This window comes from Henckelia pumila, chromosome 2 (genome assembly GCF_033568475.1).
Source record: "Henckelia pumila isolate YLH828 chromosome 2, ASM3356847v2, whole genome shotgun sequence".
Classification (NCBI taxonomy): domain Eukaryota; kingdom Viridiplantae; phylum Streptophyta; class Magnoliopsida; order Lamiales; family Gesneriaceae; genus Henckelia; species Henckelia pumila.
In genome coordinates this window covers 2,002,909-2,030,907 of record NC_133121.1, presented here as the reverse complement: position 1 = coordinate 2,030,907, position 27,999 = coordinate 2,002,909, and the positions used below count along the sequence as shown (strand labels likewise).

The window sequence follows — 27,999 nt, the reverse complement described above, 5'->3', positions numbered from 1 at the left end:
AACAAGAATTGAAGTGTAAATATCACTCACCTTATTTTTATCCTAAATAAATTGAAAAGTATTTTAGTCTACACGCATAACTTACCAAATCAGTTTCTATAAGGGGTTGAGACTTTATTAAATGGTAAGATTTGTACATACTCACAAAAACTATAATTTTATTAGTATTTAACATTGATTATTGGAATATAGTCTATACAGATTATATGTATTGCGTAGGAGGATAAAGTAAACTAAACTTTGAAAATTTTAGAAGCAAAGAATAATATCTTTGGGGAGTAACACTCCCGTGAGACGGGTCAACTCTACCCATATTTATAATAATAAGTAATATTTTTAACATAAATTGTAATATTTTTTAATGGATAATCCATACAAAAAATAGAGCGGAGGACGGTAGATTCTTAGGTCGCTGGTTCAAATCCGGCAAATCGGATTTCTTTTAATTTATAGGTGGGCTTTTTCATGAAGCCCATTAAACTGAAGACTACACAGCTACTAATAGGCCCATTTATTAAAAGCCCATTAAACTGAAGCCGCTACAACCATTTTTCAAAAGCCCATTAAACTGAAAACAACACCGGCAGGTCGGATTTCTTTTTATATATAGGTGGGCTTTTTCATAAAGCCCATTAAACTGGAAACTACACAGCTACCAATAGGCGCATTAATTAAAAGCACATTAAACTGAATCCCCTACATAAAGGCCCATTTATTTTTATATATAGGGGCTTTTTCATAAAGCCCATTGATGAACATACAGCTCCTAATAGGCCCATTTATCCAGAGCCCATCTCATTAAGCTGAAAACTACACCGGCAGGTAGGATTTATTTTTATATAAAGGTAGGCTTTTCCATAAAGCCCATTAAACTGAAGACTACACAGCTACTAACAGGTCCATTTATTAAAAGCTCATTAAACTGAAGCCCCTACAACTACTATTAAGCCCATTTTCAAAAGCCTATTAAACTGAAAACTACACAAGCCAACACATTTATAATAGGCCCATTTATCAAATAGGAGGGCTCAATTCATCAACATTCCTTAAAAGCCCATTGAACTGAAGCCCCTACAGTTACTAATAGCCACATACCTCGAAAGCCCATTGTACTGAAGCCCGTACAACTACTAATAAGCCCATTCCCCAAATGCCCATTGAACTGAAGCCCCTAAGCTACCAATAGTCCCAATCCTCAAAAGCCCAGTTCACACAGCAACTAATAAGCACATTAAAAAAGGCCCATTAAATTGAAGCCCACGCAAGTACTAACAGGCCCATTTTTGCAATTATCTTTTTCTTTTTTTTTTAAATTTACATATAAGCCTTGACAAAATTAATTTTCGACTCAAAGAAAACAAAGCATTGTTCACATCGTCTTGCATAAGCAAAACTAAAGCACATGATATTTTGTAAAATAAACAATAGAGATCTCCATCCTATATAGATTATCACAGAAAATACACTCAAATTTCATATTCTCTCACGCAAATTACAGATAAATAATGTTGAAATCTACATAGAGGAGTAAAACAATACCTACTTTATCAGGGAATATTATGAAGGTCGATCGAACACCTTCACAATCCAACGGCACACTGAAGCAAAGAATGGCTTGAACGAGTATAACGAAATGAGCGTTTCTGTCCAATTGCTACGCAAACACAACTTGACAGCGCCCTCTTGCAGTATTTTCGAATATGGTACTTAAAAGGGTTGGTTTCTGGCATTTGGAACACCTGTAGCCTACCACCTTGCATCTCCAACACCTATAATTATATACAAATGCCTCCACATTCAGAAGCGTACGACAATGCATGAGATATCATCTTTACTGTCTCTGTTCAATGCTTCGGTAGCCAATTGCTTGGCCGCCTTCTGTGGATCTTTTATCTTCTTTGCTATATCTACAGCTTCTTGATTCGACATCACCTGAAAATAGATTGAAATGAGTCCAAGTGACACATTGAAAGTTGGTAGGAGGAGAATAGACACGAGGGGTGGGGGCTGAGACCTTCCATAAGCCATCGCTGGCAAGAATGAGGAAATCAGTTTCGTTATCAATATCAGCATTCGTGACATCTGGATCTGATCGTAGGTGCAACTTTAAGTTCTTATCTCCGAACGCACGAGAAACTGCCAACTGCCCGTCCACTCTAGCAACATCTCCTGTTGCAAAATGTTATTAGTACAGGTTTCATGACTACAGACTATAGTAGCTATGGCGACTGTATCCAATTTTCAAGACAACCCACACCGATGATACGGAGCATAAAAGAAATGGAACACACCAACAAGATCTGTGAAATTCTGAATAGGAGAGAGCATTGAAACCCAATAATAAATTTTCTTCACAAGGAAATTTAAATTTCGCAGCAACCAAACATAGTATGTACTCATCGAAATAAGATATTTAGGTAGGAGAATTGAAGTTATGGAGAAATGCCAGAAAAGAAAACTTCAAATCAAGATTGCTTTCCAGGATCCACCGTTCCACTCCAAGAGTACGATGGAGAAATAGATAACCAGCGAACAAAAAAGTAATGTCTATTAAAAACTATTCTTCTTTCACGTCATAGGTAACCAGCAATACCAGGTATGTTAGAGACAAATCCGCCTCTGTTCTCAATGTCGTCTCTCTCAGTATTCGGCTCATGATCGATAGTCATCTGTATAGCTTGTCCCTTCCTGGAAAGCACTGCTCGTGAATCTCCAACATTGGAGACCCAAAGCCGTCTACAGTCGATAAGAATTGCATTCACCGCAGTGGACCCACCTCTACCCAGCTCAGGATTGTGTGAGAGAATCATCTGGTCCGTTCTCTCATATGCTTTTGCAATAGATCTGCTAGGGTCAGCCCAAAACTCCTCCTGGAATCATTCCACACGTGGAAGTAGAACTGTTAGCCACATTTTACACAGGTAAGTAGTAAGTACGTGGCCTCCTACAACAGTAGGAGGTCGAATACAAGGTCCACAGAACAGGCTCCTCTAAAATAATTAAAAAGCTATGATAAACCCTCATACCCTCTCAAACTAAGAACGCCACTTGCCCACCAGACGGCAGACAAGCTCAACTCGAGCATGGTAGAACCAAGGTTTTAAAGATCGAGTTTTCAGCAAAGTCGAGCCCAAGTGATACTTATTACCACGGAAGGCAACACCAATCACTCCATAAATCATTCAACCAAGGAACTAACCTGCTTTAAAATATTGGAAAACAAGTGCTTCTGTAAATATGCTGGTACACTATCTCCCAGATGGCCATCATAAATAGCAAATAAACCGAGATCGCGACCTTGAAACTGTACAAATTTAGCCACATGGTAATCCTCCATGGGATGATTTGCCTTCCCTTTAACTAAACTGAATCCATACTTAGCATGCCCGACGTTACTTTTTCCTTTGCCCGAGCCATATGAAGAACCCTGTTGAATCAAGAAAAAAAGAACCAAACTTTTGAAAAACTCGAGAGAGGATCAATCTTGGGACTGAAACAACACGAAACACGATAGCTGAGATTCTAACAAATTACAAGTATGATCGAAGATTCCATAACAAATTAGTATCATTGAAAACAAGACATACATGATTGCAGCAAATTACACACAGTATTAAATCTAAAAATCTTAACTTAAGAAATTTCTCATCCAACTCCACATCTTGGAAAGCACCCAAAAGCCAATTACATAATCTCAAAAGTACAAATGAAACAAAAACCTCAAAAACAGACAGCTGAGAAACAAGGACTAACCTGTGACTTGAAACAGCATAAAGTATCCATATCAAAGAACACCTCAACCTTCCCTTATCAGAACCAAATATGTACCATGTAATGACAGCGCAGAAAACCCACAACCTGCGACATGGTAAAAGAAAATTTGATCTATAATCACATACCCCAAAAATAAAGAGACAGAGAAAAAAAATCAAGAATCCACATATACCGTTCAGGAATCAAGAAAACAACATGGGAATTCCCAAACACAGATTCCACTTACCGATCCACCCCTCTCCAAACCAAGAAAACAAAGTACGCGGAAACTGAATAAATGAATTACAGAATCGCGCTGAACTAGATCCTCCAAGAAAATCCTCCGATGAATACAATATATAAAAGTATACACACAGAAGCTGTTAAATCAAGATTTCGAGGGAAAATGGGTCATAAATGAGCTGGTGTGAAGGCAAGAATGGCTGCCCAGTGGCCAAAGTTTTGGGCTTTGGTCTTCCCCCGCGTTGACTTTGTCCTCTTTTCCGTTCTTGTTCTATTCTATTTTTTAGCAAAACATGTGTTACAAAGGAACACTGCCTTCTTATTATTATTATTATTATTATTATTATTATTATTATTTGGGGATATTATGATTTAAGGAAGAAAAAATTCATAGTGGCTTGGTCATAGATCAGAGCATTGGGGAATTCTATCTTCCTTTTTCCCTTTTTTTCCTTTTTTTTAAACTTTAATTAATGATATATAATCAAAAAATGTTATCTGTATCTTAATTATTGCTTTTTAAATAAATATATTATATTTACTACTTTAAAAGCTGTAAGATTAATAGCTCTTGTTTGGGCATTTTTTTAAAATGAATTTAAAAGCGCCTTGCTTGGATCTGGAGTGAGTTGGATAATAATATTTATAATATTTCCTTTGGCATGTGTAACGTCTAAATGTATGAAATATTTTTATTAAAATATGAGATTATAAAAATGTTTATTTAGTACAAATTAAAGTAACCAAACTATAAGCTAGATTACCCAAATAAATAATTGTCCACTTTTAAATCCAATCTGATTATTAGTTAGAAAATTTCAATTCTTTTTTGGAAAAATGTTTTTCGTATTTCTAAAATAAAATGCATTGCAATATCAATCTTATATTCTTATATATAACTCTCCATAATATTTTTTTCCCCTCATTTCCACAATATTCAAGTACTGTATACTCATTGGTTGTTTTGTATCTCCTTGCCATTATTCAAATGAGCAATTCAAATATCTCACATCAACTTCAAAAGATACTTCCAAATAATAATTTTTAGGGTCACAAAAACATTTAATTTTTTTTAAAAAAATTGATCAAGGCAAATAATAATATTCTAGTAAACATACCATGAATTAATCAACAAACATCACATTAATAATGGATATATGGAATCTCTCATAAAGAAAAAACAAAAAGTGGTCAAAATATGAACTCAGAACAAAGCAAGAAGCACGGTTATCTTGAGTAGCATGAGCAACACCATAGAGGATCTGGTCGCGGACCAACCGGAGCTCGCCGGAACCGGCGTAGGAGCGACATCATTAGCTCCAACACTGCTACCGAGATTACTAGGCGACAGTAGCGGCGCCGATGCCGACGGAGAAAGAGCTGTGGCACAGAAGGGTACGTACCAACTATTAGTCAAAACCTTGCATATGTACACATGAACATATATATATATAGTAATGGATAAGATCATAAACCCGAAAAGGGATATTATTACCTGGAGCATCAGCACCACTGGCAGTGTCGTTGCTCACTGTGGATCGGAAGACAAGAAAATATCAAGCGACAAACAAGAATGCATGAATCTGTTGCTACATGAACAGATCGATACAAACTAAGGCAGTGTTTGGGAGAGCTTTTTAAAAGCACTTATCAGCTTCGTGAAATTTTGTTAACGAGAAAAGTTGAGAAGTACCAATTACACTATCTAAATATGGCCAATTTGGAAAATGGCTAAAGATTTGTTGATTGTAATATAGTGATTCACATGTCAAGTATATATATATATAGGAGCCTGATTTCTTGGTTAAATATGCATGCATAAATACAGTACTGAGTTGTTGAGAAGGATCGGAGATGAAACTTACGGCCACAGTTACCGACAGAGGGAGCGGAGACGTGACAAGCAGAGGGCAAAGTGAAGGCCTTTTTGACATCAAGAGTGACCCCAAGCTGCGCGCTGTTTCTGAACGTCTCGCAGAGGCAATCGGCGTCTGTCTTGAGCACCATTTTTAGGCCGGAACAGCACGTTCCTTCCGGCTTCTTCAGGCTGCTTCCGGCCATCACGAACGATAAGCAGTCGGCCATGTTCAGCACCAAACTCGTGCAGTCCACTGCAGCAGGCGGTGGTGCCACCGGTGCCGCCGAACAAACGACGCCGAATAGCATTATAAGCATGCACAAGTAGTAGTACTTCAAGGGAATAATATTGCTGCTGCCGGCTGCGGCCATTCTTTGAGTTTTATGTTTATGGAAGTTGAATTAAAGGTGAAAGGAGATCTATCTAGTACCCCAATCGCGTGATTTGCGTCCGATTTTCTTGATCAATAAATTTTCAAATTTATAGAGAGAATATATATATATATAAAAAAGTTACACATGCATGTCATTTGGGCTAATTATTTGGCTGCATGATCAAGTGGGAATATTTTATATATGAGTGCCACAATTGCATGTGCCATCACTCTAAATAATTGCTAAATACCCACTGGTTATGAATTTAAGCATGCATGGAATCCACTAAAATTTATCAAATGAATTCATATATATATGGCACTTTTCTTGCATTCGAATTAGATCTATAACTTAGGAAAAGAAATAGCTTCCTCCATTCTAATAAATAATTTTACATATATAAAAATTACATGAATTAAGTTTTTAGATTTCAAAAAGAGTTTGTGCTCATTGCTCTTTGACTGGCACTTTTTCAGATGTGTGAAAAAAGTTGAACGTGGAGGGAGGGAATGAGTGTGTGGCAAATGATTAGTAGGTCTCACCTCCATCACATTAAATGGATTTGGGCTAATTGCTTTTTAACTTTTCAAAAGGAAAGTGAAGCATTCAAATTGCAACAGAAGATTTTCTCTCCCATTTCATGGTATCACACTGTGCTTAAAATTAATCTTTGAAATCTTGCCATTACAGTAATTTCAGCACTATGGTAAAAAAACAAAACAAAACAAAACAAAAAAGGACCAAAAATGTTAAAGAAATCGCAGATTTGAAGTCATAATTAATAGTTTCAACTTTATTAGCATAACATGTAATACATATGCTTTTTGTGGGATTATGATATGTTTCTTAATGAATGTTTGCAAAATTAAGAATATTGATCAAATTAAAAGAGCAAATGAAAAAGATTCCTACTTTCTTGCCGTGCCACTGCCACCCTTTTAAGCACGCAAAAAGTTGAGTGGGCGTGGTGGCATTCTTATGATTCGGGCCGGGAGCTATTCCACAACCCCTTTTTTATATATCCAATCTTCACCTCATGTAGTAATAAACTCTATGATAGTTGAAGTATTGAACATTAGTGAAGCATTTAGTTGGCTTAAAGAACAATCTTTTATGAATATATATCATCGTTGAATTGGATCATGTTCAGATGGTGATTGAAGCTTTGAAGACTAAAACCCCTTATGGTTTTCAGTGTGGGTTTAATTGTGGAAGACTGTAGATTTCTAGCTTTAATTTGGATTTTCACTCTTGTATTTTTGTTTTTGTTCGTAAATCAGCGAACTAGGCGGCTCATAAATTAGCTCGAGCAGCTTGTACTTTTGTTTATAAACTCTATATTCATCAAACTAATTAAAAAAAATCCTTAGAAAAATCAACTTCTACCGATTATTCATAATCTTTGGTCGTTTTCAGAGTTGTCATTTTAAAAAACAATATTGATCGATCTAAAAATAAATCAAGACTTCATTTACCATGCCATATCTCATGCAAAAGCTCATTTGTGACTTTGGAGTAGAAGAGAAATGGATTGAAGGTTTAATGATTTGACGTGAATTATGAAACATGCATCGCATTCATCTCAAGACTTGATTTGTGAAGAATGACGCGTATCGTAAGTAGATGAAATACGTTTAAAAGCGTGTTTTTTGGTTAAGGGCCCCCGAGCACGCTTTGTCCATCGACTTTCGGTGGCTTTAGCCCATATCGATGAATGGACTTTTGTGTTCCTTAAAGTTATATTGTTTTCAACCTATTATATATTATTAGTATTTACATGGGGTATTTTTTTTATAAAAAATAGATAATAAGAGATCTAGTATTTTATTTCATTTTTTTTACAACCACATTGTGTGTGTGTGTATTTTTAGGTATTGTTCATTTGGTCAAGCAAGAATTTGGACTTCATTTGGTCAAGCAAGAATTTGGACTTTTGGGGCATGTATAGTACTTAAAAAAAATAGATAATAAGAGATCTAGTATTTTTTTTCATTTTTTTACAACCACAATGTGTGTGTGTGTGTGTGTATTTTTAGGTATTGTTCATTTGGTCAAGCAAGAATTTGAACTTCATTTGGTCATGTATAGTACTTATGACTCATAAGCCTAACCTATATATGAAATATTTAGTCACCAAACCATGCATCTCACAAATTATATGCTACTATACTTTTCTCGAAATTCAAATTCAAATGCCAATAATTTAAAGACATTCAACCACTTACAAGTTTGAACTTTAGAAATACTACAAGTACTCAAAAGACACTAAATTCTTGCGAAAAATAATTTTTTTAAAAAAAAAAAAAATTGATCAGAAGGAAATAATTGTCCACAATCACATTACTCATATTGAAGGTTTGATTAAAGTAACCTTGGTTTTGTTTGGAAATATACTTTAAAAACGTTTTGAGTATTTTACAAGAAAAAAAAAATAAAAGTATGTGTTTGGATAAAAAAATTTATAAAATGTTTTTAAAAATTATTTTTAAAAAAGTTTTTTTTAAGTATAATTTTTAAAGAAAATTAAAAGGTGTTTTTAGATGTTTTTAACATGGAACCATGGAAGAAAAAGATGAACATATATTTTTAAAATGTTAAAATATTTTTATAGACTAGTTATCCAAATACATATTTATTTTTAAAATAACTTTAAAAATATTTTATAAAAAAGTTTTAAAAAATACTTTTATAAAAACGTTTTACAAGTACATATCTAAACAAAATCCTTATGACTTTTTTTCTTTTTTGCTAATCGACGTGATATTTTCAAGTTTTGTACCTGATTAGCCATTTGAAACATATTTAGAACCCACCCACAATGAAAATTCTTGTTAAAAAAAGGAGGAAAACGGAAACTATGAAACTATTCCAATTAATTATAAGACCAAGAACAAAAAATAATAATTTAACATATTCATGATCTCATACATGGTAAAACAAATTCAACTATAACTTTCTTTATAATTTACTACTACAATCTCAAATATAAAGACCACATTTTTATCAAATATTTTTCACATTTAATATTAGTTTAGTTTATCTATTCTTCTACATGAACAAATTTGAACCATTTTTCCTTCCAATTAAAAAAAAATCATTAAAAAAATTAGATCTTGAAATTACAAGAGGTGTAGGTTGTAGTGGTGAAATTTGAAAATATTTGTGGAATTTGATTGGTGTGGGTGGCGAGTGGCAATCCCCAAAATAGACAAGGAAGAATGGTCCACAGCACAGCAGATGAAACAGTAGTGGATGGATCATCCCATCTCATCTCATTGGTCAGATATCTATCCTCTATCCCACTTGGCTCCTCTTGCCACTCTTGTTTTGATTTCCCTCTGAAGATAAAATCCCTTTAAGTCTTTACTCTGTTTCTTGAACTGCACAAGAAATCTGAGAGAGAGATCGGAAGGAAATGGCTTCTACTTCTGCAGCATTGGTCAATGGCTTAGGATCTGCCTTCCTCACCGGTGGCAAGAAGAGCCAGGCCTTGTTTTCTGCTCCCGTTTCCGCCAGAGTCGGCGGTGCTGTGGCCGCCGCTCCCAAGAGGCTCATCGTGGCGGCTGCCGCAGCTGCTAAGAAATCTTGGCTCCCTGGTGTAAGAAGCGGCGGCAACTTCGTCGACCCCGAGTGGCTCGATGGCTCGTAAGTGCTCTGTTTCAGATGTCTACTGATGTTGATTTGTTCTTTGGAGGATTTGTTTGCTTATTTTTTTTATGAATGAGTTGATTTTTTGCAGGCTTGCTGGTGACTATGGATTCGACCCATTGGGTCTAGGGAAGGATCCAGCTTTCTTGAAATGGTACAGGGAAGCTGAGCTTATCCATGGGAGGTGGGCGATGGCGGCTGTAGTCGGCATCTTCGTGGGCCAGGCATGGAGCGGCATCCCCTGGTTCGAGGCCGGAGCCGCCCCTGGCGCGGTGGCGCCGTTCTCTTTCGGCACCTTGCTCGGTACTCAGCTCCTCCTCATGGGGTGGGTGGAGAGCAAAAGATGGGTCGATTTCTTCAACCCGGAGTCGCAAGCCGTCGAATGGGCGACGCCATGGTCAAGAACTGCGGAGAATTTCACCAATTCTACAGGGGAACAGGGCTATCCCGGCGGCAAATTCTTCGACCCTTTGTCAGTTGCCGGTACATTGAAGGATGGAGTCTACGTCCCGGACAATGAAAAGCTCGAAAGATTGAAGCTTGCTGAGATTAAGCATGCTAGGATCGCAATGTTGGCTATGCTCATCTTCTACTTTGAGGCAGGGCAGGGGAAAACACCCCTTGGTGCACTTGGCTTGTAATTTTCTTCTATCTTGCATAATGTTTGTGTAAAAAGATCGATTATGTGATGTAGAGACTAAACAAGACTCGTGGATTTTCTTATCATTCTTTGAGTTTAAATCCCCAAGAATTCAATCTTGGAATGAAGACTATTCCCGCATTAGGTTTCCGTCGATTTTGTAGTTTTCTTCCATAAACATCACGAGAGGAATTGAAAAATAATTGGGAATTTGGATTCTATGTTGTGAGGAGCAGCACGATATATACTCGTACAAGTTTTATACAAACTTCTAATTATTAAGTATGATGATACGACGTTATATATGAACATGATCTTCTAATTATTGGATGGGGAGAAATTAACAAGGCTATCTCTCTTTATTCTTACGTCTGTATATCATCACTGAGACGACTCTGACATTTTGATCTCTACTCTGCTGATTTTGTAGTATCCATCTTCCAAACCTGTCATTGTTATTAAGGATGCATCAAGCATGTATTATTAAATTAAGGAAAGTGAATCGATCTCGTCAGAGATATATATTATACAAGAAAAAGTTAAATCATATTGAATTGACTTTCGAAGCAAAACCATCAAGTTACATTATAAAACTACTATCGTGTTGATACTTGAGCCCATAAATATGAGAACACTATGCAACCATTCACCAAGATTAAAAAAAGCTTCCAACTTTTTTTCAATCAATTTGTTTTGCATACCAGAAAGCTAGCCAGTAGTGACCAAATGATATAGACAAGTTGTATAAGCTTTAATAAAATATATAGATAACTGAAATTGGCAACTGAATCAAAGCCAATATTTCATAAAATGCAGCACCAACAAAAAGAGCGATGATTTTAAGATCAAAACAGAGGTAAAAAAAAACGCCTACAGGCTACAAACATAATCAGACTAGTACTCGAATAAGCCTTCATGTCTTGCTTCTTGAGCATGAGGGAACACAGCTCTTTCAATAACTGACAGTTGAAGCCATGTGGTGTTCTTAGCTGCGCATTTTCTTTGTTTGATGAAATCTCATGTTTTCACCTGAGTTTACCAAGTTCTTGTTTCTTCCGCAGTGCCTTCTGACCATGGTAAATGAAAGAATCCACTATTCCAGCAACCGTGAATACACCTGGAAATATGAAAATGCAAGGAATTACGACACTAGGTTGTTTCCAGAATCAGTTGAAAACATATGGCCAGGAAAGTGAATCTTCATCCCTTCAAGAATCCACTGTCCCCTAAGCCGGAAACGTGATGGCTATAAGTACTGGAATTTAGTTAACATGTTAAAACATGGCGAAGCTATTTTTCTTACAAAAGCAGAAATGAGACGCAAATCAAGTAATAAACTAATATACATACCTCCCATTATGGCACAGATATGTGTTAGGAAGTGCAAGAATGATGTATGCTCTTCTGTGAAAGTAACCTGCAATAATACACACGGTTATAATAAAAAAGATGTAAGTTAGTTCAAAAAATAGTGTATCTTAAAGAACCTTAGTTTCCCCTATAAAAAAACACCAAGAGCAAGATAATTTGTGAAATTCAAATATATGTGTGGTATCTTAGTCATTAATTCATTATGCATCAAGTTCAGAGCATAATAAATCACAAAAATAGTTTCTCAAAATGGATGAGAATGCACAACCTTTCTAGGTCTGGGCAAGAATGATGAATTTTACAGGAACAGTTCGAAATACCAAGTTTCGACAAAATAATTCCTAGATTTCTAATTAAAGCTTTGTAGTTATGTTATAAAGCTTACCTTTATGGGAGACAGGTCATAGAAGAAGAAAACTCCAGGAGCAGACCTGGTCAGCTCCATTTCAGAATTCTTGAAATGCTCGGTCACAGAAAACTGAATGCATACGAGCAGTTTCATGAAATCAAAGACATCAACGGAAATATTTATACAGGAGTTGCAATGTTGAAAGGCTTAGTACCTGATTTGACTGAATAGTATGACCTCTAATATTGGTGTGTATGGTTGGAACCACCTGCAAAGCCCACAAGCAACTTAGACGTCCAAGCTTTTAGATCTTTCAGATGACGGGGTGTCACAAGCATTTGAAGTCTTGCAATTTTCAAAGCAGCAAACATAAAAAATACATCCACCTTTTCTTTCCAGCACCAAATTTCGCTTATGAACGACAATGAAGAGGGATGGAAAACTAAAATGGTTTGATGCAAGTTTGTTAAGCTGCTGGTCACTTGGCCTCAAGGATTTAGAGATATGACACAATCAAAAGCATTTACGATAATATTGATTGAACAAACTGAAATACGTAATTCTTTCCCAGAGATGAACTCTGTATACAAACGGCCAACCCTAGCTAAATCATAGTTTTTCCCTAGTCTAAACTAGTCTCGATAGTAGAGAAAACAAATAACCAAATGAACACCACCATTCTCTTCTTAACATATTTATTCCATTCCCCTTCTCTAGATTCTTCCAAGGCTTTGTGATTGTGACTCTTAGGCCCTCTTTAGGTTTGGGCTCAATGTATTAAAGTCCATAACTATATTTGAGTCCCTAACCAAGTTTTATAAACAACCAATCCCTGCCGCAGAAGATCTTATAAAATGGTCTAATGCCTCAATTTAGAAGTGTAATGGAGCAGGGGATTGTGAACTATGAAAATGTCAAATTAAAATTGTTCAATTAATTAGAGTACAATGGAATTTATTTCACGGGTGTGATTGGTTTACAATGAGACAATCACGGGTATCCTTAACCAAAATAGTCAGCAGATTTGTTTCAAGGGATCAAGATCATCAGAAATCTAAGATGGCAATTAAAATCATTTTTTTGTAAACGAACATCCAAACAAAAGTTGATACATGTTTTAAGGGCGTGTAAGAGTGTGTGATCTCCTCTGTGAGAGTAAAATAAAATAGGTCGGGGACAGGGAAGGTTCCCTTAGAGCACTGACCTTGATAAAATACTGATACACTCCATTTGGGGTTTCTTGTAACCACTGCACACTGAATATTCACAGAAATGATTAATGGTTACAAAAACGAAAAACAAATGCACAATAACTTGACAACCATATGTATCTAAAAAAGTTTCCGTATATTCTTCCCAAATCCTGGTGTCAGCTACCATATTTTAGCAAGGGGAGGAGAAAAAAATGTTCTTGTCTCAGTATTTTTCACATCAAAAGACATTACTCCACACCAAAGGACATGCAGGATTCGAAAACACATGAAACACATGAATTATCACATATAAATTGATACAAAAGGGAATGGCTAGAAAACTGTCAAACTAGGGTCAAATATCAATCCCTCATGAGGTCAATTCAAAATGCCAACGCATTGTCAAAAATTTCATATTCTAGATTAAAGGCCTGCATGTAAGTTCTATTACCCATCCAGTGGATTTACAATTCCAGGAATAGAATCTCCAAAAGTTAACTTGTTGATCGTGTGGCTTATCTGCATGGAATACCATGAAAACAGTAAATTGATCTGTATCATGTTCGAATATGAAAATAAACTAGAAGTGAGTAATTCAACATCTATAACATGGAGATCGAAGAGGAAGAAAAATTATAATGAGAGCACAATAAACTGAACCAAAAACTAGACAGTTCCTCACATTATAATTTTCTGTCTGAAAAGTGAGGAGATCTAGCAGCTGAAAGTTCGACTGGTGAAAGCTTTTACCAGGGGCAAAATGAAAATTCCCTGCCACTTTATTCACTTCCAGAGATCCGTGAATATTGCATCCTTCACCTTGTTCCTCTTTTACTTTATCAACGAAGCCTTCTCTTTTGCACTATATACGTTAAAATAATATCATAGCACAGAAAAATGACCTCATACGAGAAAAAATAGGAGGAATCAATAAGAGTGTAAGAATGGCTGTGCTTTCAAGATGGTTTCACAAATGCAATCACATATGATCATCTTTAGTTATAGCCTCAGAATGAATCTAAACAGCACAAGGCACTTCCATGTACATGGAATGTTGGTGATTAGCGAAGAAATGTGCTTCATCGTTTGACAGAGACAGAGACTGGCGATTGAAAAAAGGCACACAATCAACATATAACTTAGAGCCAAAGCACTTGAAAAATTGAAGGAATTTGCTAGTGACAACTACACAATAGTTCTATTGGCAGCCAATGACTAATGGCGAGTATTCCAGTAAATTTAATATCAATTACAATGAATTAGCATCCTGTCCGAATTAGATTCCAATATGCCACATTCGTCTTTTTCATTACAGCATTTTTTTGAAAACAAATTGCAGTTTCCTTCTTTTTTTTAAAACCAATTTCCTTCTAATTTAAAAAGACAAAAAAATTGTGACAACTCAATTAGAAAAAAATTAATATCAAATCTGTGTTCCTCCAACCTGATCAATCAAATCTGTATTTGTTATTGCCCAGCCTTTCTTTCGATATGCTTCACGAACTTCTTCACACGAATTACAGCATTCATCGTCCGTCTGCAAAAATAAAATAGTGGTGATGATCAAAGATTTACATCTGCACAGTTCAGTGCACCTATGTTTACACTGCCTAGAACATTTTTAAAAAAAAGTAAAACCGAAACATGTGAATCAAATTTGAATCTCCTTGTTGTCTTGACAATCATCAAAACAAAAACAGAGAACACATAATAACTAATAAATTTTCATTAAGCTCTTTGGTTTGCTTTCTCACGTTATTTACCAGAATCGCTGAAGCATGAAAATATGTAATTATTTCCCTATCACAATGTAGGTTATGACAACAAAATTTTTGAAGTGACGGGTACCCAAAAGTTACATGTATGGGCAACCCAGTGGTTGAAAATTCGTTTCTAACAAAAGAGCTCCAGAATTCCACCCAAATGTGTAACATCCCACATAGAGTCTCCTAGCTAAGTAAATAACATAAATATAAAAATAAAATAAATGTATCACGTAGCGATACCGTTTCTGCACCAAAGCATGATCCACAATACTTCTCATCGTGCTCAAGCCTGCCCCCATGTCTCTGCAAAGGCTTCTCGATCTAAAAAGATATAATAAATACAGATTTAGAGAGAGCGAGAGCACTGTCTATTCAAAGACTTCTGGATCTTAATATACACTTTAAATAACACATGCAGAGGCTAAGCGAACGGGATAAATGCAAGAAACCAGATGCCTTAGTAAGTGATTTGAAGTTCTAACAGCATTGTTAAGGTGAAGCTTTCACAGAAATTCATAAGAGTAGCAAAAGAAAGCTAGTGGCTCAATAAAATACTTTTTCCATTCCACTGGATGAGAAAATAGTTTCTTCTGAAGTTCCTCCAAAATGATAATTGACATAAACATGCAGAGTAAATTATGTTCTGACTAACTGGATGGGAAATTAATTGTCTTCAATTCCCCTCGGATGATATTTGGCACATAGCCACAAGGCTAAAAAGTCCTACACAGGAACTATGATGAGAAAAAGTTAATCAACATTCAGTGCAGGACACACCAATTATGCATGAGTTGAAAAAACATTCATAATTCCTCCAAAAGGTACGTAACATGCACAGGACTCTAATTCATCAACTGATACAAAAACCATGGAAGGTTAATAATCATAACACGAGGAATTATGAGGACACCAAAGGAAAAAAGGGCCACAAAAGGACACAAAAGATTGTGACTTGGATCAATGAAGGATGCATTTTATGTTTTCACCAACCTTTGGAGCACCAATGCCATCTTGTCTCGTCCCTACCACTTTGCCATAAGAATCAATTCTTTTCTTGAAAATATCATGTCTCTGCAGGTTCAGCGAAGCAAATTACGCAACCAATATACAGAAACTGGGGAGCTGTCAGGAGGTCAGTAGAAATGTTTGGGACTAAAATAAAAGCCAAGAAAGTTAGGTTGAAACATAAACAAGATACAGAGACATTGAAAACAAAATGGAAAGAACCATCGCATACATACTATGTCTAGATGTCGCTCCCCACTGATATCCATGGCATCAACACTCAGCAATGTACATGGAATGGCAGGAAAGGTAACATCAAACTGCAATTAAATTAAGAAGCAAATTAATAAATAGTATTGATAGGCATGAAGCTAATGTCCATGGCTTAAATGAACGGAACGAGGGGTATAAAAAGTGAACAAATAACTTAAGTTCTGTAGTTCTGTAACGGGGTAATGAACAAATTTTAAGGTGACTTAACTACCTCGTTGCACTTAAAATGATAAATTATGCTGCAAGTACATAAACAAACTCAAGAATACAGTTCAACTTTCGGGATTAAGTTTCTATAATGGTAGACATTACACAGTTATCTTACATTAATATGCAATTTTCCTCCTCTAGACGTGTCTACTACTAGCTTTGTATTAGTAACCGTGTGAAGGTATAATCCTGCAACAAGAAGCCAATAAATACGCTGTATAAGTAAGGGTATAGAAGCAACAATGAAACTTTTGAAAGAATCGATTCCAAGCTTGACGAAAAGGTAAGTGGATTCTGTAAGATTTAAGCACGATAGCATGATCTTGGTATTATCTAACACAACCAAATATGAAAGCTCATATGTATGAAAAAGCCACAAAATTGATGGGTTTCTCACGAGCAATGGTCTTAGAAAAATTCAAAGGTAAGAAATGTAACAAAAATGCGATGAACTAGAATTTTCATGAATGATAGTAGTTTAACTCAAACAATCGTTGGTTAGATCATATTTATATATAACATACAAAGGTGTATACTATTAATATGCTTTCTGATGAAAAAATAAATTAATGTCTTTCCCTGTCCAAATTATGGTGTTGCTCAAACAGAATCAACTGACTGGTAAATCCACACTATATATGATTCCGCACTCCACAGTCAAATGCAACAAAAAGTTCATTTGTCTATTCATTCTCCACTTTATGGCCTAAACAGCATTATATCTGTTACCAAGAGCCGGAAACACTTCTTCCCCGTCAAGTTAATGGACAATTTAATTACTCTGTATCAGAAGAAGCCAGACAAACTCCATAGCGTCTACATCATATAAGTCGCATGACAACCAGTCTCAGAGATCAGAGACTTATCTTTAGAGATGGAAACTCCTAGTTTTCCAATTACTGAAGACCTATCTAAATAGTTATCACGTTCAAGTTACTCCCCAAATAATTCAGTTGCACAGTACACAGGGCATTGCTTGATTTATAAGCAAAACACAGATTTTGCATCTTCATTCACAAATCCAAATTAGCTGCATTGGAATAGGTTGGAACAAATGGAGACCCTAAAATAGATGAAATTGGTATCATCCTATAATTAACAACTAATAATAAATTACCAATAATTAACGACTAATAATAAGATAAAACTATATAACTCAAAACCGCCCGTCAACTCAATACAAATCCAGATTCTCCAAAATAAAGAAAATGGTAAGTACATACATTAACTTAAAACTAGCATTTTCTACTTCTTGTTAAGTGATTTCATGAGTCATTTGTGCCAGATCCTAACGATGCTTCAATCAGCAGTAAACCCTCAAGAACTCAAGTTCCCTACATGTACACTACACAACTTTTCTCACTAAAATCACGAAAAAGAAAAGGGATCTACTTCATAGATAATAATAATGTAATAATTACTTCTAAACATGCCAGTCATCCCAAATACTTTTTCATGCTTTCATAAATTTAACTCTGGCTTCCCCCCACCCCACACTGCATTTAGATGCCTTCCACCACCACCCCAACACCCAACAAAATTTAATATAAACTAAGAAACTAATCAGAATAACATAACACGACCGCAACACATAACTATTCAAACCTCGGAAAGCTCCAAACATCAACAGGGTAAAAGGAAAAAAAAAACAAGAAAAAAAACGAGAAGATGAAATCAGAAAAGTTCTAGAAGACATACTGAATTCAGAAACGAAAAGCACGAAGATGATGATAGAGGAGACGAGCGTGATAACACCACCGGAGAGCGTACGGCTGAAGAAATCCTCATTGATTTTAGGGTACGCATCCAAATTCCGCAGCTTACTGTACACCTTATCCATGTATACGGAGGATACACACAAAGGGCGTCTACAACTATAAATACTCAACAAAATCAACGATTCTTACTTCATGCGCATCAATTTGAGATAAAACTCGAACCTCCCCAGGCGGATTTCTTCGTTTTTCAGGCAACAGGAGATGATAATCGTACCCCGAGGCCACCGTAGAAGGTGGACGGCAGAGGAAATGGCTACCTTTGACTTGTGTTGAATCTGGTTCACCTAGGCTAGAATCAAGGCACCCCCTTCGGTTTTTGCGATAATACTGTGGTTGATATTTCCATTTTAAAACTTTCTAAATTTATTTAATCATTATATTTTTTATTGTTACAAAAAAAAATTAAGAAATTTAGTTTTTTAAAAATTTTATGGTTAATTTTAACCATAACAAATCAATTACATCATATTATAATACATAAAGTTAAATGAAAATTAAATAAATTTATAATATCGTAATTAGAAACATTAAAAATGATTATATATAACAAAATTTAGCAAGACAAGAATTCGTGAGAAACCATCCCACGCACGCGTGAAACAAATTTTTTTTTATAATGTGAAAATCGTAGTTGTTATTTTTTTGTGCGAATTGGATAAATCATCAACCTCTGTGTAACAACCTCTGTGTGATAGACTAATTTAAAAAAATGTTAGTAAAGAAATTAAACTAATCTTTGACCAATAATTTACATACTCCATCAACTTGAACATCTTTTAAACACAAATCTTTAACACAATCCGATAGTATTATTTTTATCAATTTCTCTCTATATATTTAAGTTTCATACGCGTATATTTTAATGAGTTAGAAATTTATTTTCGCATGTTTAGTTTGAAAATAATATAGCAAATCAAATAATAAAAACTTATTCATAAACATTATCATAATAAAACATTATTTATAAAATGTACGTGTTAAAAATAATAATAATAAAAATAAAAAAAGTATAAAACTATGAATATCAATTATTATTTTAAAAATTAACCAACAATTTGAATTTCTGAATAGGGATTTTTCTCCAATTATAGTAATACAATATATATTGCGCACTGAATCAAATCTTGAGAGGAGCCAGAGGAAGAAGAAAAAGATGAGCTTGACACTGCTGCAGAGCTACTCCTCTGCCGAGGAAGATGAAGTAATCAACGACGAGCACTTGTTGATAGAACAAATCTCGTCTGAAGATGATGCAAACGACGCCGTTCCTAAGACCCGTTCCTACAAACCCTTGTTCGACCCCAATCCGCAGTCTTCTTCCTCCTTACCCTCGGCATTCGACGTCTTCTCCGAGGTAAGTAACTATCGATTATTTGGTGATTGGTTCAGTTTCTGAAATCCGGGTCTTGCTCAAATTCTTGTATTTCTCGTGTTTGGTGGGGGGGAATTATTGGAGATTGCAGGCCCGCCGCAGTTTCTGAACCATAGCGTGCAAGAAGATCCGCAGAAGGGGGTTGTGCAGCAGTTGAGGCATGGTGGCCGGAAAAACCATAAAGATAAAAAGCATTTGCCATCAGGTGAATACATATACTTTTTAACAAAACTAAACAGAAAGATTTTTCTTTATTGTGTCCATGTGTTCTCGTGGAAAATCCCTTGGCCTCATGAAACCATGCTGTAAAATTATTTAGAAATTGCTCATGGAGCTTTTGATTTCCCATTCTTTTTGTTTAGTTGCTCGCTCAGTAGTTGGGGACTGGTCATCTGGCCATTCCGGTGGTATATATACTATATGGGAGTAATCAGCTTGTTCTAAAGAAGTGTCATTTGTGAATCAACCTGATCAATGAGCCATTCTGGTGGTATATATACTATACTATAGGGGCTCTTGCAGAGTTTAGAAGGTGTTGCAAGTTAGAGATTGGTTTCTAGACGAGTGCCTGCGCAATTTTACTACCTTTGACATCCAAGTTGAGATATATAGTTTACATGTGATTTAGTTGTTGGCAGTTAGCAAACTGCTGCAAAACCTAGCATTCTGTGATGCTTGTTATCCTCAAGTGCCATTAAACATGCTTCTTATTTACTCCAATATGTTTGCATTTTTGTGCTTCCTTGTTCTTATTTGGTGCACAATGATAAATGATTGTTGCAGCGTCATATAATACTGTAGGCATTTCTCTATGAACAACAGGCTGTATGGTTGGTCATATAATACTGTAGGCATTTCGCTATGAACATCAGGCTGCGTGGCTTGTCTGTTCCTTCATGTTATATTGCCGCTTGTTTCAAAGATGGTATTTTTTACCTTCACAAATAATCTGCACTTAATGAACTTAAACGAAATGGAGAGTCAAAAGGAATATTTTTTCTTTCAGAAAATTCTCTTGACAGATTAGAGATTGTAAGAACTATCTCATCCATTTACCTCTGAGGTTCGAGTATGTATTGTCACACTTCTATAATGTTTATTATATGCTGCTGAAAAGGTGCTGTAGTGGAGTCTAAGGCTCAATTAGTTGGAATCCGAGAGAGAGTGAGAAGCGATGTAGAAAACACAGCCCCCCAAGGCCAATCCGGTGCTACAGGAACAGCACAAGGAGGGAAACGTGTGGCAACAGTTAGCAATCCCAATGCAGAAGATGCTGCCGAGCTTCTGAGGTATGCCTCCTGATGCCTCTTCTTGTGAAGATCCCGACTTAATCTGTGTAGAATGGATCAAATACACAATACAATCCATCGACACACCCATAAGCAATCAGTAACCGGCAAGTTTGTGATGGTTTACCATGCCTGAGGTATGCCGTATGCCTTGTGCCGTACGCCCTAACCACACAATTAATGTGGTATCTGCCTCCATGATCTTTGAAAATGTTTATGCTGGTTACTGGTATCAGAAGACTGTGAATCATGTACGCCCACCTTCCACCCAGTGCACAAAAAATTCACAACCTTTGTCTCCTGTCGGTTGAAATTATACCCAGATGATAAATTGAAAAAATGTTAATGTCGGTATATCCCCACCCCATTGTATAAAAAGAAAACAAAAAACAAAAAATCTTACCCATGAGGTCTTGTAATTTGGGTTCTTCTTAGGAAAGCCGTTGTAATTTATGCTCTCGAAATCTAGCACTATTTGCAGAGTCATCTATTTTAGGTTGGTTTGTGGAAGTAACAGATGCATTGTGGTTCAGGATGTGTGTGAAGTGTGGGATTCCTAAAACTTATTCTCATGCAAAGGGAATGATCTGCCCTGTGTGTGGTGACCGTCCTCCGGCAGATTCAGATAAAGAGCCTGCTAAGAAGAAGGGATCAACCATTAAAGACAAGGAAAAGAGTAAAAGAATGAGAGGGCAATCTTCACATGCATCATGGAAAAGTGAGACTGAGATGCATCTCAGACAGCAGTTTGATTAGCTTATAAAATTAAGGTTGGATGCATTTGTCATGTTAATCTAGTTTGACAGCACTTTGATTTGCTAAGACAGCAGTTTGATCAGCTTATAAAATTATGGTTGGATGCATTTTGTCGTGTTAATCTAGTTCGAAAGGTCAAAATTTGTAGAACTAGTGAACTTGTGTTGCTGAACTTTTTCAGTTGCAATTGAAAAAACAGCTGGTGTAAGAACATGTTGTAATGTGTATCTTGTGGGAATGTCTTTTCTTGATTAGTGTAGTTGTTTTCGTAGCTGGTGTAAGAACTTCATATATTTCCCGTGGCAGTTTCATCCCAAGTTTCACGTTTACAGCTATCCCTTAGTAGTGCAAAGTATATACAGTTCTGTTCTCATAAATTATTTGTTGATTTTCTTTTGTAAGAACTAATTCAATACAGCAGATGTAGCAAGTCAGATCTTGTAAATTACAGTGACATTTGAATAATATATGAAGTATTTCGAAATATAATTAGATATAATATAGTAATCCATGATCTTCTATTCTATATATAATAGTTGAGCACCTTGGATAGAAGACACCAACTTTTTTTTCAAAATTGTCCTCATATTATATAAATAAGTAAATTTAATTTTATTTATATATATTTCTCTATTTTTCTTAACAACTTTTAAATTTATTTTAGAAATAAAAAAACAAAATGTTAAAAATTACTGAAAAATAAAAATATAATATTTATACATAAATATACTATATATATTATATTATTTTATACACACTAGTGTGTGTACGGTTATCTTAGTTTTTATAATGGTTGAAAAATTGAATGCTGTGAATTTTTATAAAAATATATTTCCAGAGATCACCAACAAATGCAACAACACGGGTACCAGATATCCGGAATAATCTAAGCTTTTGCGATTTAAACAGCTTAATACGCAAACCGATGCAAGGATGCGCACCAGATTAGAACGATAACCAGAAACAAAAGTTACAACATCAGCAAAATGAGACAATGTAACACATGGATCTTCGGAGAACACTACACGCTTACGGAGGTACTTCCAACATTTTGAGTCAACATTCAAAGCCTTGGTTCTCTGTTTTAGCTGATATTTCTTCCTGAACGACCAAGTTATCGACCATTACCGGCTGACAAGTGATGGACCCGTGAACCTGGTCGAGACATCATAAGTTGAGATAATGCGCGATAAATGATTGCTTATTAGTTGAATGCAAGGTAAGATCCAAAGCATAGTGGCAGAGTAGGAAATTAAGTAAGAGGGACTCAATAAATTAAAACTTGCATTTTGGAATTATATGAAATTTGTTGCTTTTTCATTTGAAAGGGAAGACGAGTGCTGATTATCCCCACAATGGATCCACCACTTCCAATGCATCAAATGCTTACCATTGTTGGTAACTTGAAAGGCGAAGAATCAAGGGCAGGTACAGCAGATGTGTCTGAAGGTCTGTGAAAGAGCAAGTGCGCTATTGAGCGGTCTAAGGGGTTTGTATCAGTTTCCATGCCCATAAATCCAGCACACCTAAACAGGAAGTTGAAAATAGAAAATTAATAGTTGCGTGTTTAATGGTTGGCAAACTGCCTCAAAGTTTGCAGCTTGTCCAGAGAATGAATGTGTTTCCTAGTTACCGATTCCTTGGAACTTAATAAACAGTATTCACTTAGTTGGCAAGTATGATGTTTTTGCAACAATAGACAGATCTAAAAGCCAGGATAGATATCACATACTTGGTTCCATCAGTCATGGAGGTTCCGCTGGCATCTCTTCCATCTCCACAGCCACCATTCTGGTTTGTGAGGTCATGCCTTTGTTCAGCACTCCAAGCCAAACGATACAAACTATCCCTTATGCATAACTTGGTTCTCAAATCCAACTAAATCAAGAATGTCAACCACATAGAACTTCAAGAAAGTTAGATGGGAAAAGGAACAAAGCACTATCATACTATATTAGGTTTGCATAAGCATACTTGAACTTTTGCCATCACAAGTTACAATGACAAATTAATACGCAAAATGGAATTTCGATTTCTATTCCGCCAGAGTATTGTAGCATAATCCAATACCAGGAGGGAGTAGATCATGAACCTGATGGATTTACTTACCTAAGTAGCCATGCCCAAAATATAAACCTATTCTGGTGCATTTGCATTTTGTAGCCAGCCCTTAAAAATCACTTTCTACTCTTTCCTCTCAGAATCACTCATACCGACTTTGATGTTACTAGCAAACAATACATATAAATAAAAGGTTAGCACAGGCTATTTCTCCAGGATTCCTAAGTTGTTGGGGACATGCGAAAGAGAAATGTATTTGCAAGGTAATAAAAAGAATACTTTGTGGTTGTAGAGCCGAGGAAGGATGAGAAAATGAGCCTGAATGTAAAAACAAGTCATTTATTTATAAGACAAGTACTGCTCAATATGTTTTAAAGTTTAAACTGTGACTTCATGAAAATAAAGGATGTAAAGACGCATAAATATCTAGGATCCAGGCAGCTCATAATCAGTAATTCAATTATATCTGCCAAATATCAGGATGCATCTTGAAGTTAAATGCCATGCGGGCCCTCCCAACAAGAAAATTAATTGAGTCGAGTGTATTATCGAAATCTATGGAGCTAAGTGAAAGGCTACAAGGAAATAAAGACCATATGGAATCAAAGACAAGTTTCACTTAAATGAAGATGACTTAATGCACATCTAGTAGCATCTAACTTTGTAGATGAAATAAGTTCACTCAAAAAAAAAGCTGGAATAAGAGTGGCACATTCCTTGTAAGTCATGAAGCCCAACATCAACCGTTGAATTATTACCTGTTCCATCACAAGTTGAAGCTGTCGCAAAATAGCTGCTTCAAGTGAAATATCATCCAAACCTGAACTCCTACTCGAGCTTTCATGTACATTTGATGGACCTAATCCTGCAGGGATTACTAGCTGACTCCTCAACATGACTATGATTCTCAAATTTAACTCTATAAAGGTAAAATTTTCTACTGAGTCCAAAATCAGCAAGACCTGAAAAGTTGGACATGCAATTGTGAGAGTCTAAATGAAGATCCACTACCTTGAAAATTATGTAGTCTTTCTTTAGTTTCATCCCCGTCAGTGGCAGACTTGTGAAACGGAGGATGAAAACCCTCCAATGTTTGCAACTGATTGGAAGCATGCACTGATTCCCTTGGCGAAGGATATGTCAGGTCCATTTCGGATTTGATAGAGAATGGTGTTGGCTCAACAGAAGTTTTATCGGACAAATGGCTGCTGTCTGAATGAACAAAAGGAGTATTCTGCAAATAATTACAGAAATCTGGACCCACAGTTTGGTGTTGCTGTTGATTATAAACAGACGGGAAAAGTGGATGGGTCATAGCCCCAGAATTTGACCGGTCACTAACGTAATCGAAACTACCATTTCCAAAATAATGTTTTTTCCTTTTTCCCTCCAACTGGATGGCGAGTGGGAGCTTTGACTGTTTTTTGTGCTCCTTGATCTAAACATACAAAATACAAATAATGCAGTTATAATCATGTATGGCAAACTCTGATCTAGCTGTAGCCCTTCTTCCAACTTTGACAAGCATAAATAGAACGTAAAACTATATACAGAGGCCCAACTCACATGATTTTTATTAAATACCTCTTTCATCATTTAAGGGAAGATTTCACAGTAGAGATTAAAACCATAATCTATCTCACTTACCATTCCACCAATTCCAGGTTTGGCATGGCTGCCGGCTGAATTTTTGGACTGAATTTTACCCTTGATTCCCGTTCCCTGTAGTAGTTTCTAAGTGGTGTGTATATTGATTCGAGAAAAGAACATTAATTATATACATATATGTATGTATGTGTGCTTACCCGTTCTTTACTGATGAGCCCATCTTTGTTATCTGTTACTGCAAATTCATTCACAGAAGACATGTAAGAATCTGATTTCTCCGTGGGCATAGAACTCTCTTTTAACCTTTCCGATGAGCTAGCCATGGCAGAATCTTCGTGAGAGTACCTATTCAAGGAATAACTATTTTTTGAAATCTCTTCAACTGCAATCGACTCGGGACTTGGAAACTTAAAATCTGACTTTGGCATATCTCCAGGCACCCCAATATCATCGGCCAATGATAACCAACGCAACTCATCTTCTTTACTGGATCCAACTCCAAATGTGGAATCACAACTTCTGAAAGACACGGCGGTTATGATCAGAATGATAGTTATGACACTCCATCCAAGGTAAGAAAGATAATTCATAACTCACCTAAACATTCTGTCAACATCCTCAAAGTTTTCTATTTCTGGCCAACCATAATATAAGAAATCACTGGGATCTTTCTCCTCGGTATTCTCAAAGAAATCAATATCTTTGCTGGTTTGAGTTATGTCGTCAAGTGGATAACTAAAGGAGTTGTTATCAACTACAGCGATCTTATCATTGAGAATGGTATCATTCTCACATTTCTCACTACCAATGGAGTCTGCGTTATTATTTTTGAAGCCAGATAAACTGGAATTCTCAGAAACTATGCTCGATACTTCTTTAACTGAGTTGCTGTCAGATGAAGTAGGAAATCCACTCTTGGGTGTGGAAGACCATGAATCTTGCCCCAAGATCATATTTCTTGGACAACTCAGAGTTGAAACTTTCCCTTGCTCTTTTCTCTGACCAGCACATGCAAGAACAGACTGATCTCCAGCACAAATAGATGTAGTATTTCCTTTGAACCGAGGATTTTGGCAGCTTTCACCCAGGACAGAAGGATCATCACTACTATTAGAACCCGGGTGGGGCACTATATGATCTTCACTCTGGCACAACTCATCCCAAGCTATATCTTCTAACTGTAGCAGCAGTGACAGAATTTTAGCTGTAATAACTGCGAGGAATACTTCATTAAAATGAGTTAGACAGAAATATACTTAAAACTTGCAGAATACCCAACTATAATGTTTAACTCATTTGTTCCTATCTATACAAGTAATAGGCAAGTCTGACATTCATCTGCCGAGGCCAGGAGGAGACCTACCTCGTACATACACAAGTCTGACATTCCTTGAAGCATTAGCCTGCACCAAAACTAGTGGTTCTCTTCATATTTGTGGGACAAATCCTTCCTTCACCTCCATTTTTAGTCCATCGGAGAAACAATTGAAATACAAATCAGAGCAATTGAGAAGCTAATCATTATGGTCAACTTTACTGCTGTGTTAATTTCCATATCATCCAATCAGAAAAGGGATAGAGAAAAGAATGTCTATTTGCTGATAAAAATACAAGATCATTATAAGACCGATTTAATTCATGGTTCCGTGGCTTGTCCTGGAGACCCCGGAGCAGTTTCTCTTGGTTCGAGAAAAGAACAAGATAAATTATATGTCACATATCACTGGTAGAATGTATAGATCAGACTCAACAATCAAGAGGTTTTTACCAACTTTAGCTAAAAGATAAAAAATGTTGGGAAAAAAACTATTGCTAGAAATACAGCAGAATTTTGAATCAATCGATAAAAAATATAAAAGAGTAAATATAGCTCAGCCGACGCCATTAATTGGACTGCATAAGGCATAAATCTCCCCCAATTATTTCTTGCTCAACTATCAAACAAATTTACTCGGAAATTGAATAGATCTTATCACCGGAAGTTACAGAAGTTTAAAAAAAATCTGGTTAAAGCAACAAATCCATAATAGTAAAAATGATATCTTCAACTGAATTCCGCCACAAAAAATAAATAAATAAATAAATCTCCTGAAAACTCACCAGAAAATCAAGAGAACTCAGCAAAATCGAAAAATACACCAGAACTGGGAACTTGACTACACAAAAATCACCAGCTAGAAACCCAATATTCGATTCTTCGGAGGAAAAATCCAGGAGGTTCTAAAAGATGGATCAAACCATCCTGATCCCCAAACAACAAAGAAATCCAGTCAAATCAAGAAACCAAAAAAAAATAAAATTCAGCTAATTTTTTTACCTCCAACTACTCTCGAACGAAAGGTCGCTCGAAACCCACCTGGAAATCGCGAAATCGAAAAATCCGCCGTAAAACAAAACTTCGCAAGAACAATCACCTGCACAAACTCCAAGCCCGAATCTTTGTCAAGCACAG

At 36.1% G+C, this 27,999-nt stretch overlaps 6 protein-coding genes across 17 annotated transcripts; 2 read left to right on the top strand and 4 right to left on the bottom strand.

The window, feature by feature from the left end:
- Positions 1-1,327: 1,327 nt before the first annotated feature.
- Positions 1,328-4,232, bottom strand: LOC140880925 (probable protein phosphatase 2C 10). The gene is made up of 6 exons (XM_073285800.1): positions 4,001-4,232; positions 3,754-3,858; positions 3,200-3,427; positions 2,594-2,870; positions 2,015-2,169; positions 1,328-1,932 (listed from the first exon to the last, which is right to left on the bottom strand). The coding sequence occupies exons 2-6, from the start codon at positions 3,781-3,783 to the stop codon at positions 1,798-1,800; spliced, it is 825 nt and encodes a 274-aa protein (XP_073141901.1). The 5' UTR covers positions 3,784-3,858; positions 4,001-4,232; the 3' UTR covers positions 1,328-1,797.
- Positions 4,233-5,055: 823 nt separating this feature from the next.
- Positions 5,056-6,331, bottom strand: LOC140884673 (non-specific lipid transfer protein GPI-anchored 11). Its single transcript, XM_073291503.1, has 3 exons — positions 5,862-6,331; positions 5,492-5,527; positions 5,056-5,376 (listed from the first exon to the last, which is right to left on the bottom strand). Exons 1-3 carry the CDS (start codon positions 6,223-6,225, stop codon positions 5,201-5,203), a joined length of 576 nt encoding a protein of 191 aa, XP_073147604.1. The 5' UTR covers positions 6,226-6,331; the 3' UTR covers positions 5,056-5,200.
- Positions 6,332-9,548: 3,217 nt separating this feature from the next.
- Positions 9,549-10,666, top strand: LOC140882749 (chlorophyll a-b binding protein CP24 10A, chloroplastic). Its single transcript, XM_073288932.1, has 2 exons — positions 9,549-9,873; positions 9,968-10,666. The coding sequence occupies exons 1-2, from the start codon at positions 9,644-9,646 to the stop codon at positions 10,515-10,517; spliced, it is 780 nt and encodes a 259-aa protein (XP_073145033.1). The 5' UTR covers positions 9,549-9,643; the 3' UTR covers positions 10,518-10,666.
- A 600-nt stretch (positions 10,667-11,266) lies between these two features.
- On the bottom strand, positions 11,267-18,791 carry LOC140881639 (uncharacterized). The gene is made up of 13 exons (XM_073287112.1): positions 18,382-18,791; positions 16,799-16,872; positions 16,437-16,520; positions 16,186-16,266; positions 15,436-15,516; positions 14,874-14,966; positions 14,112-14,291; positions 13,881-13,948; positions 13,441-13,492; positions 12,451-12,504; positions 12,273-12,365; positions 11,867-11,933; positions 11,267-11,633 (listed from the first exon to the last, which is right to left on the bottom strand). The coding sequence occupies exons 1-13, from the start codon at positions 18,521-18,523 to the stop codon at positions 11,542-11,544; spliced, it is 1,161 nt and encodes a 386-aa protein (XP_073143213.1). The 5' UTR covers positions 18,524-18,791; the 3' UTR covers positions 11,267-11,541.
- A 792-nt stretch (positions 18,792-19,583) lies between these two features.
- Positions 19,584-21,985, top strand: LOC140883249 (uncharacterized). The gene is made up of 4 exons (XM_073289641.1): positions 19,584-19,815; positions 19,918-20,038; positions 20,951-21,122; positions 21,656-21,985. The coding sequence occupies exons 1-4, from the start codon at positions 19,615-19,617 to the stop codon at positions 21,876-21,878; spliced, it is 717 nt and encodes a 238-aa protein (XP_073145742.1). The 5' UTR covers positions 19,584-19,614; the 3' UTR covers positions 21,879-21,985.
- A 686-nt stretch (positions 21,986-22,671) lies between these two features.
- LOC140880467 (protein LNK1-like) lies at positions 22,672-27,999 on the bottom strand. Of its 12 annotated transcripts, none has more exons than XM_073284945.1 (11): positions 27,865-27,999; positions 27,648-27,789; positions 26,911-27,004; positions 26,145-26,760; positions 25,745-26,066; positions 25,587-25,661; positions 24,951-25,377; positions 24,698-24,804; positions 23,611-23,756; positions 23,269-23,404; positions 22,672-23,033 (listed from the first exon to the last, which is right to left on the bottom strand). In XM_073284945.1, exons 4-11 carry the CDS (start codon positions 26,498-26,500, stop codon positions 22,935-22,937), a joined length of 1,668 nt encoding a protein of 555 aa, XP_073141046.1. In that variant the 5' UTR covers positions 26,501-26,760; positions 26,911-27,004; positions 27,648-27,789; positions 27,865-27,999; the 3' UTR covers positions 22,672-22,934. The 12 variants fall into 12 exon arrangements, 11 of the variants coding, with proteins under 11 accessions (XP_073141046.1, XP_073141037.1, XP_073141044.1 ...); XM_073284936.1 differs by having other exon boundaries at positions 26,145-26,725; XM_073284943.1 differs by having other exon boundaries at positions 25,745-26,063; positions 26,145-26,725.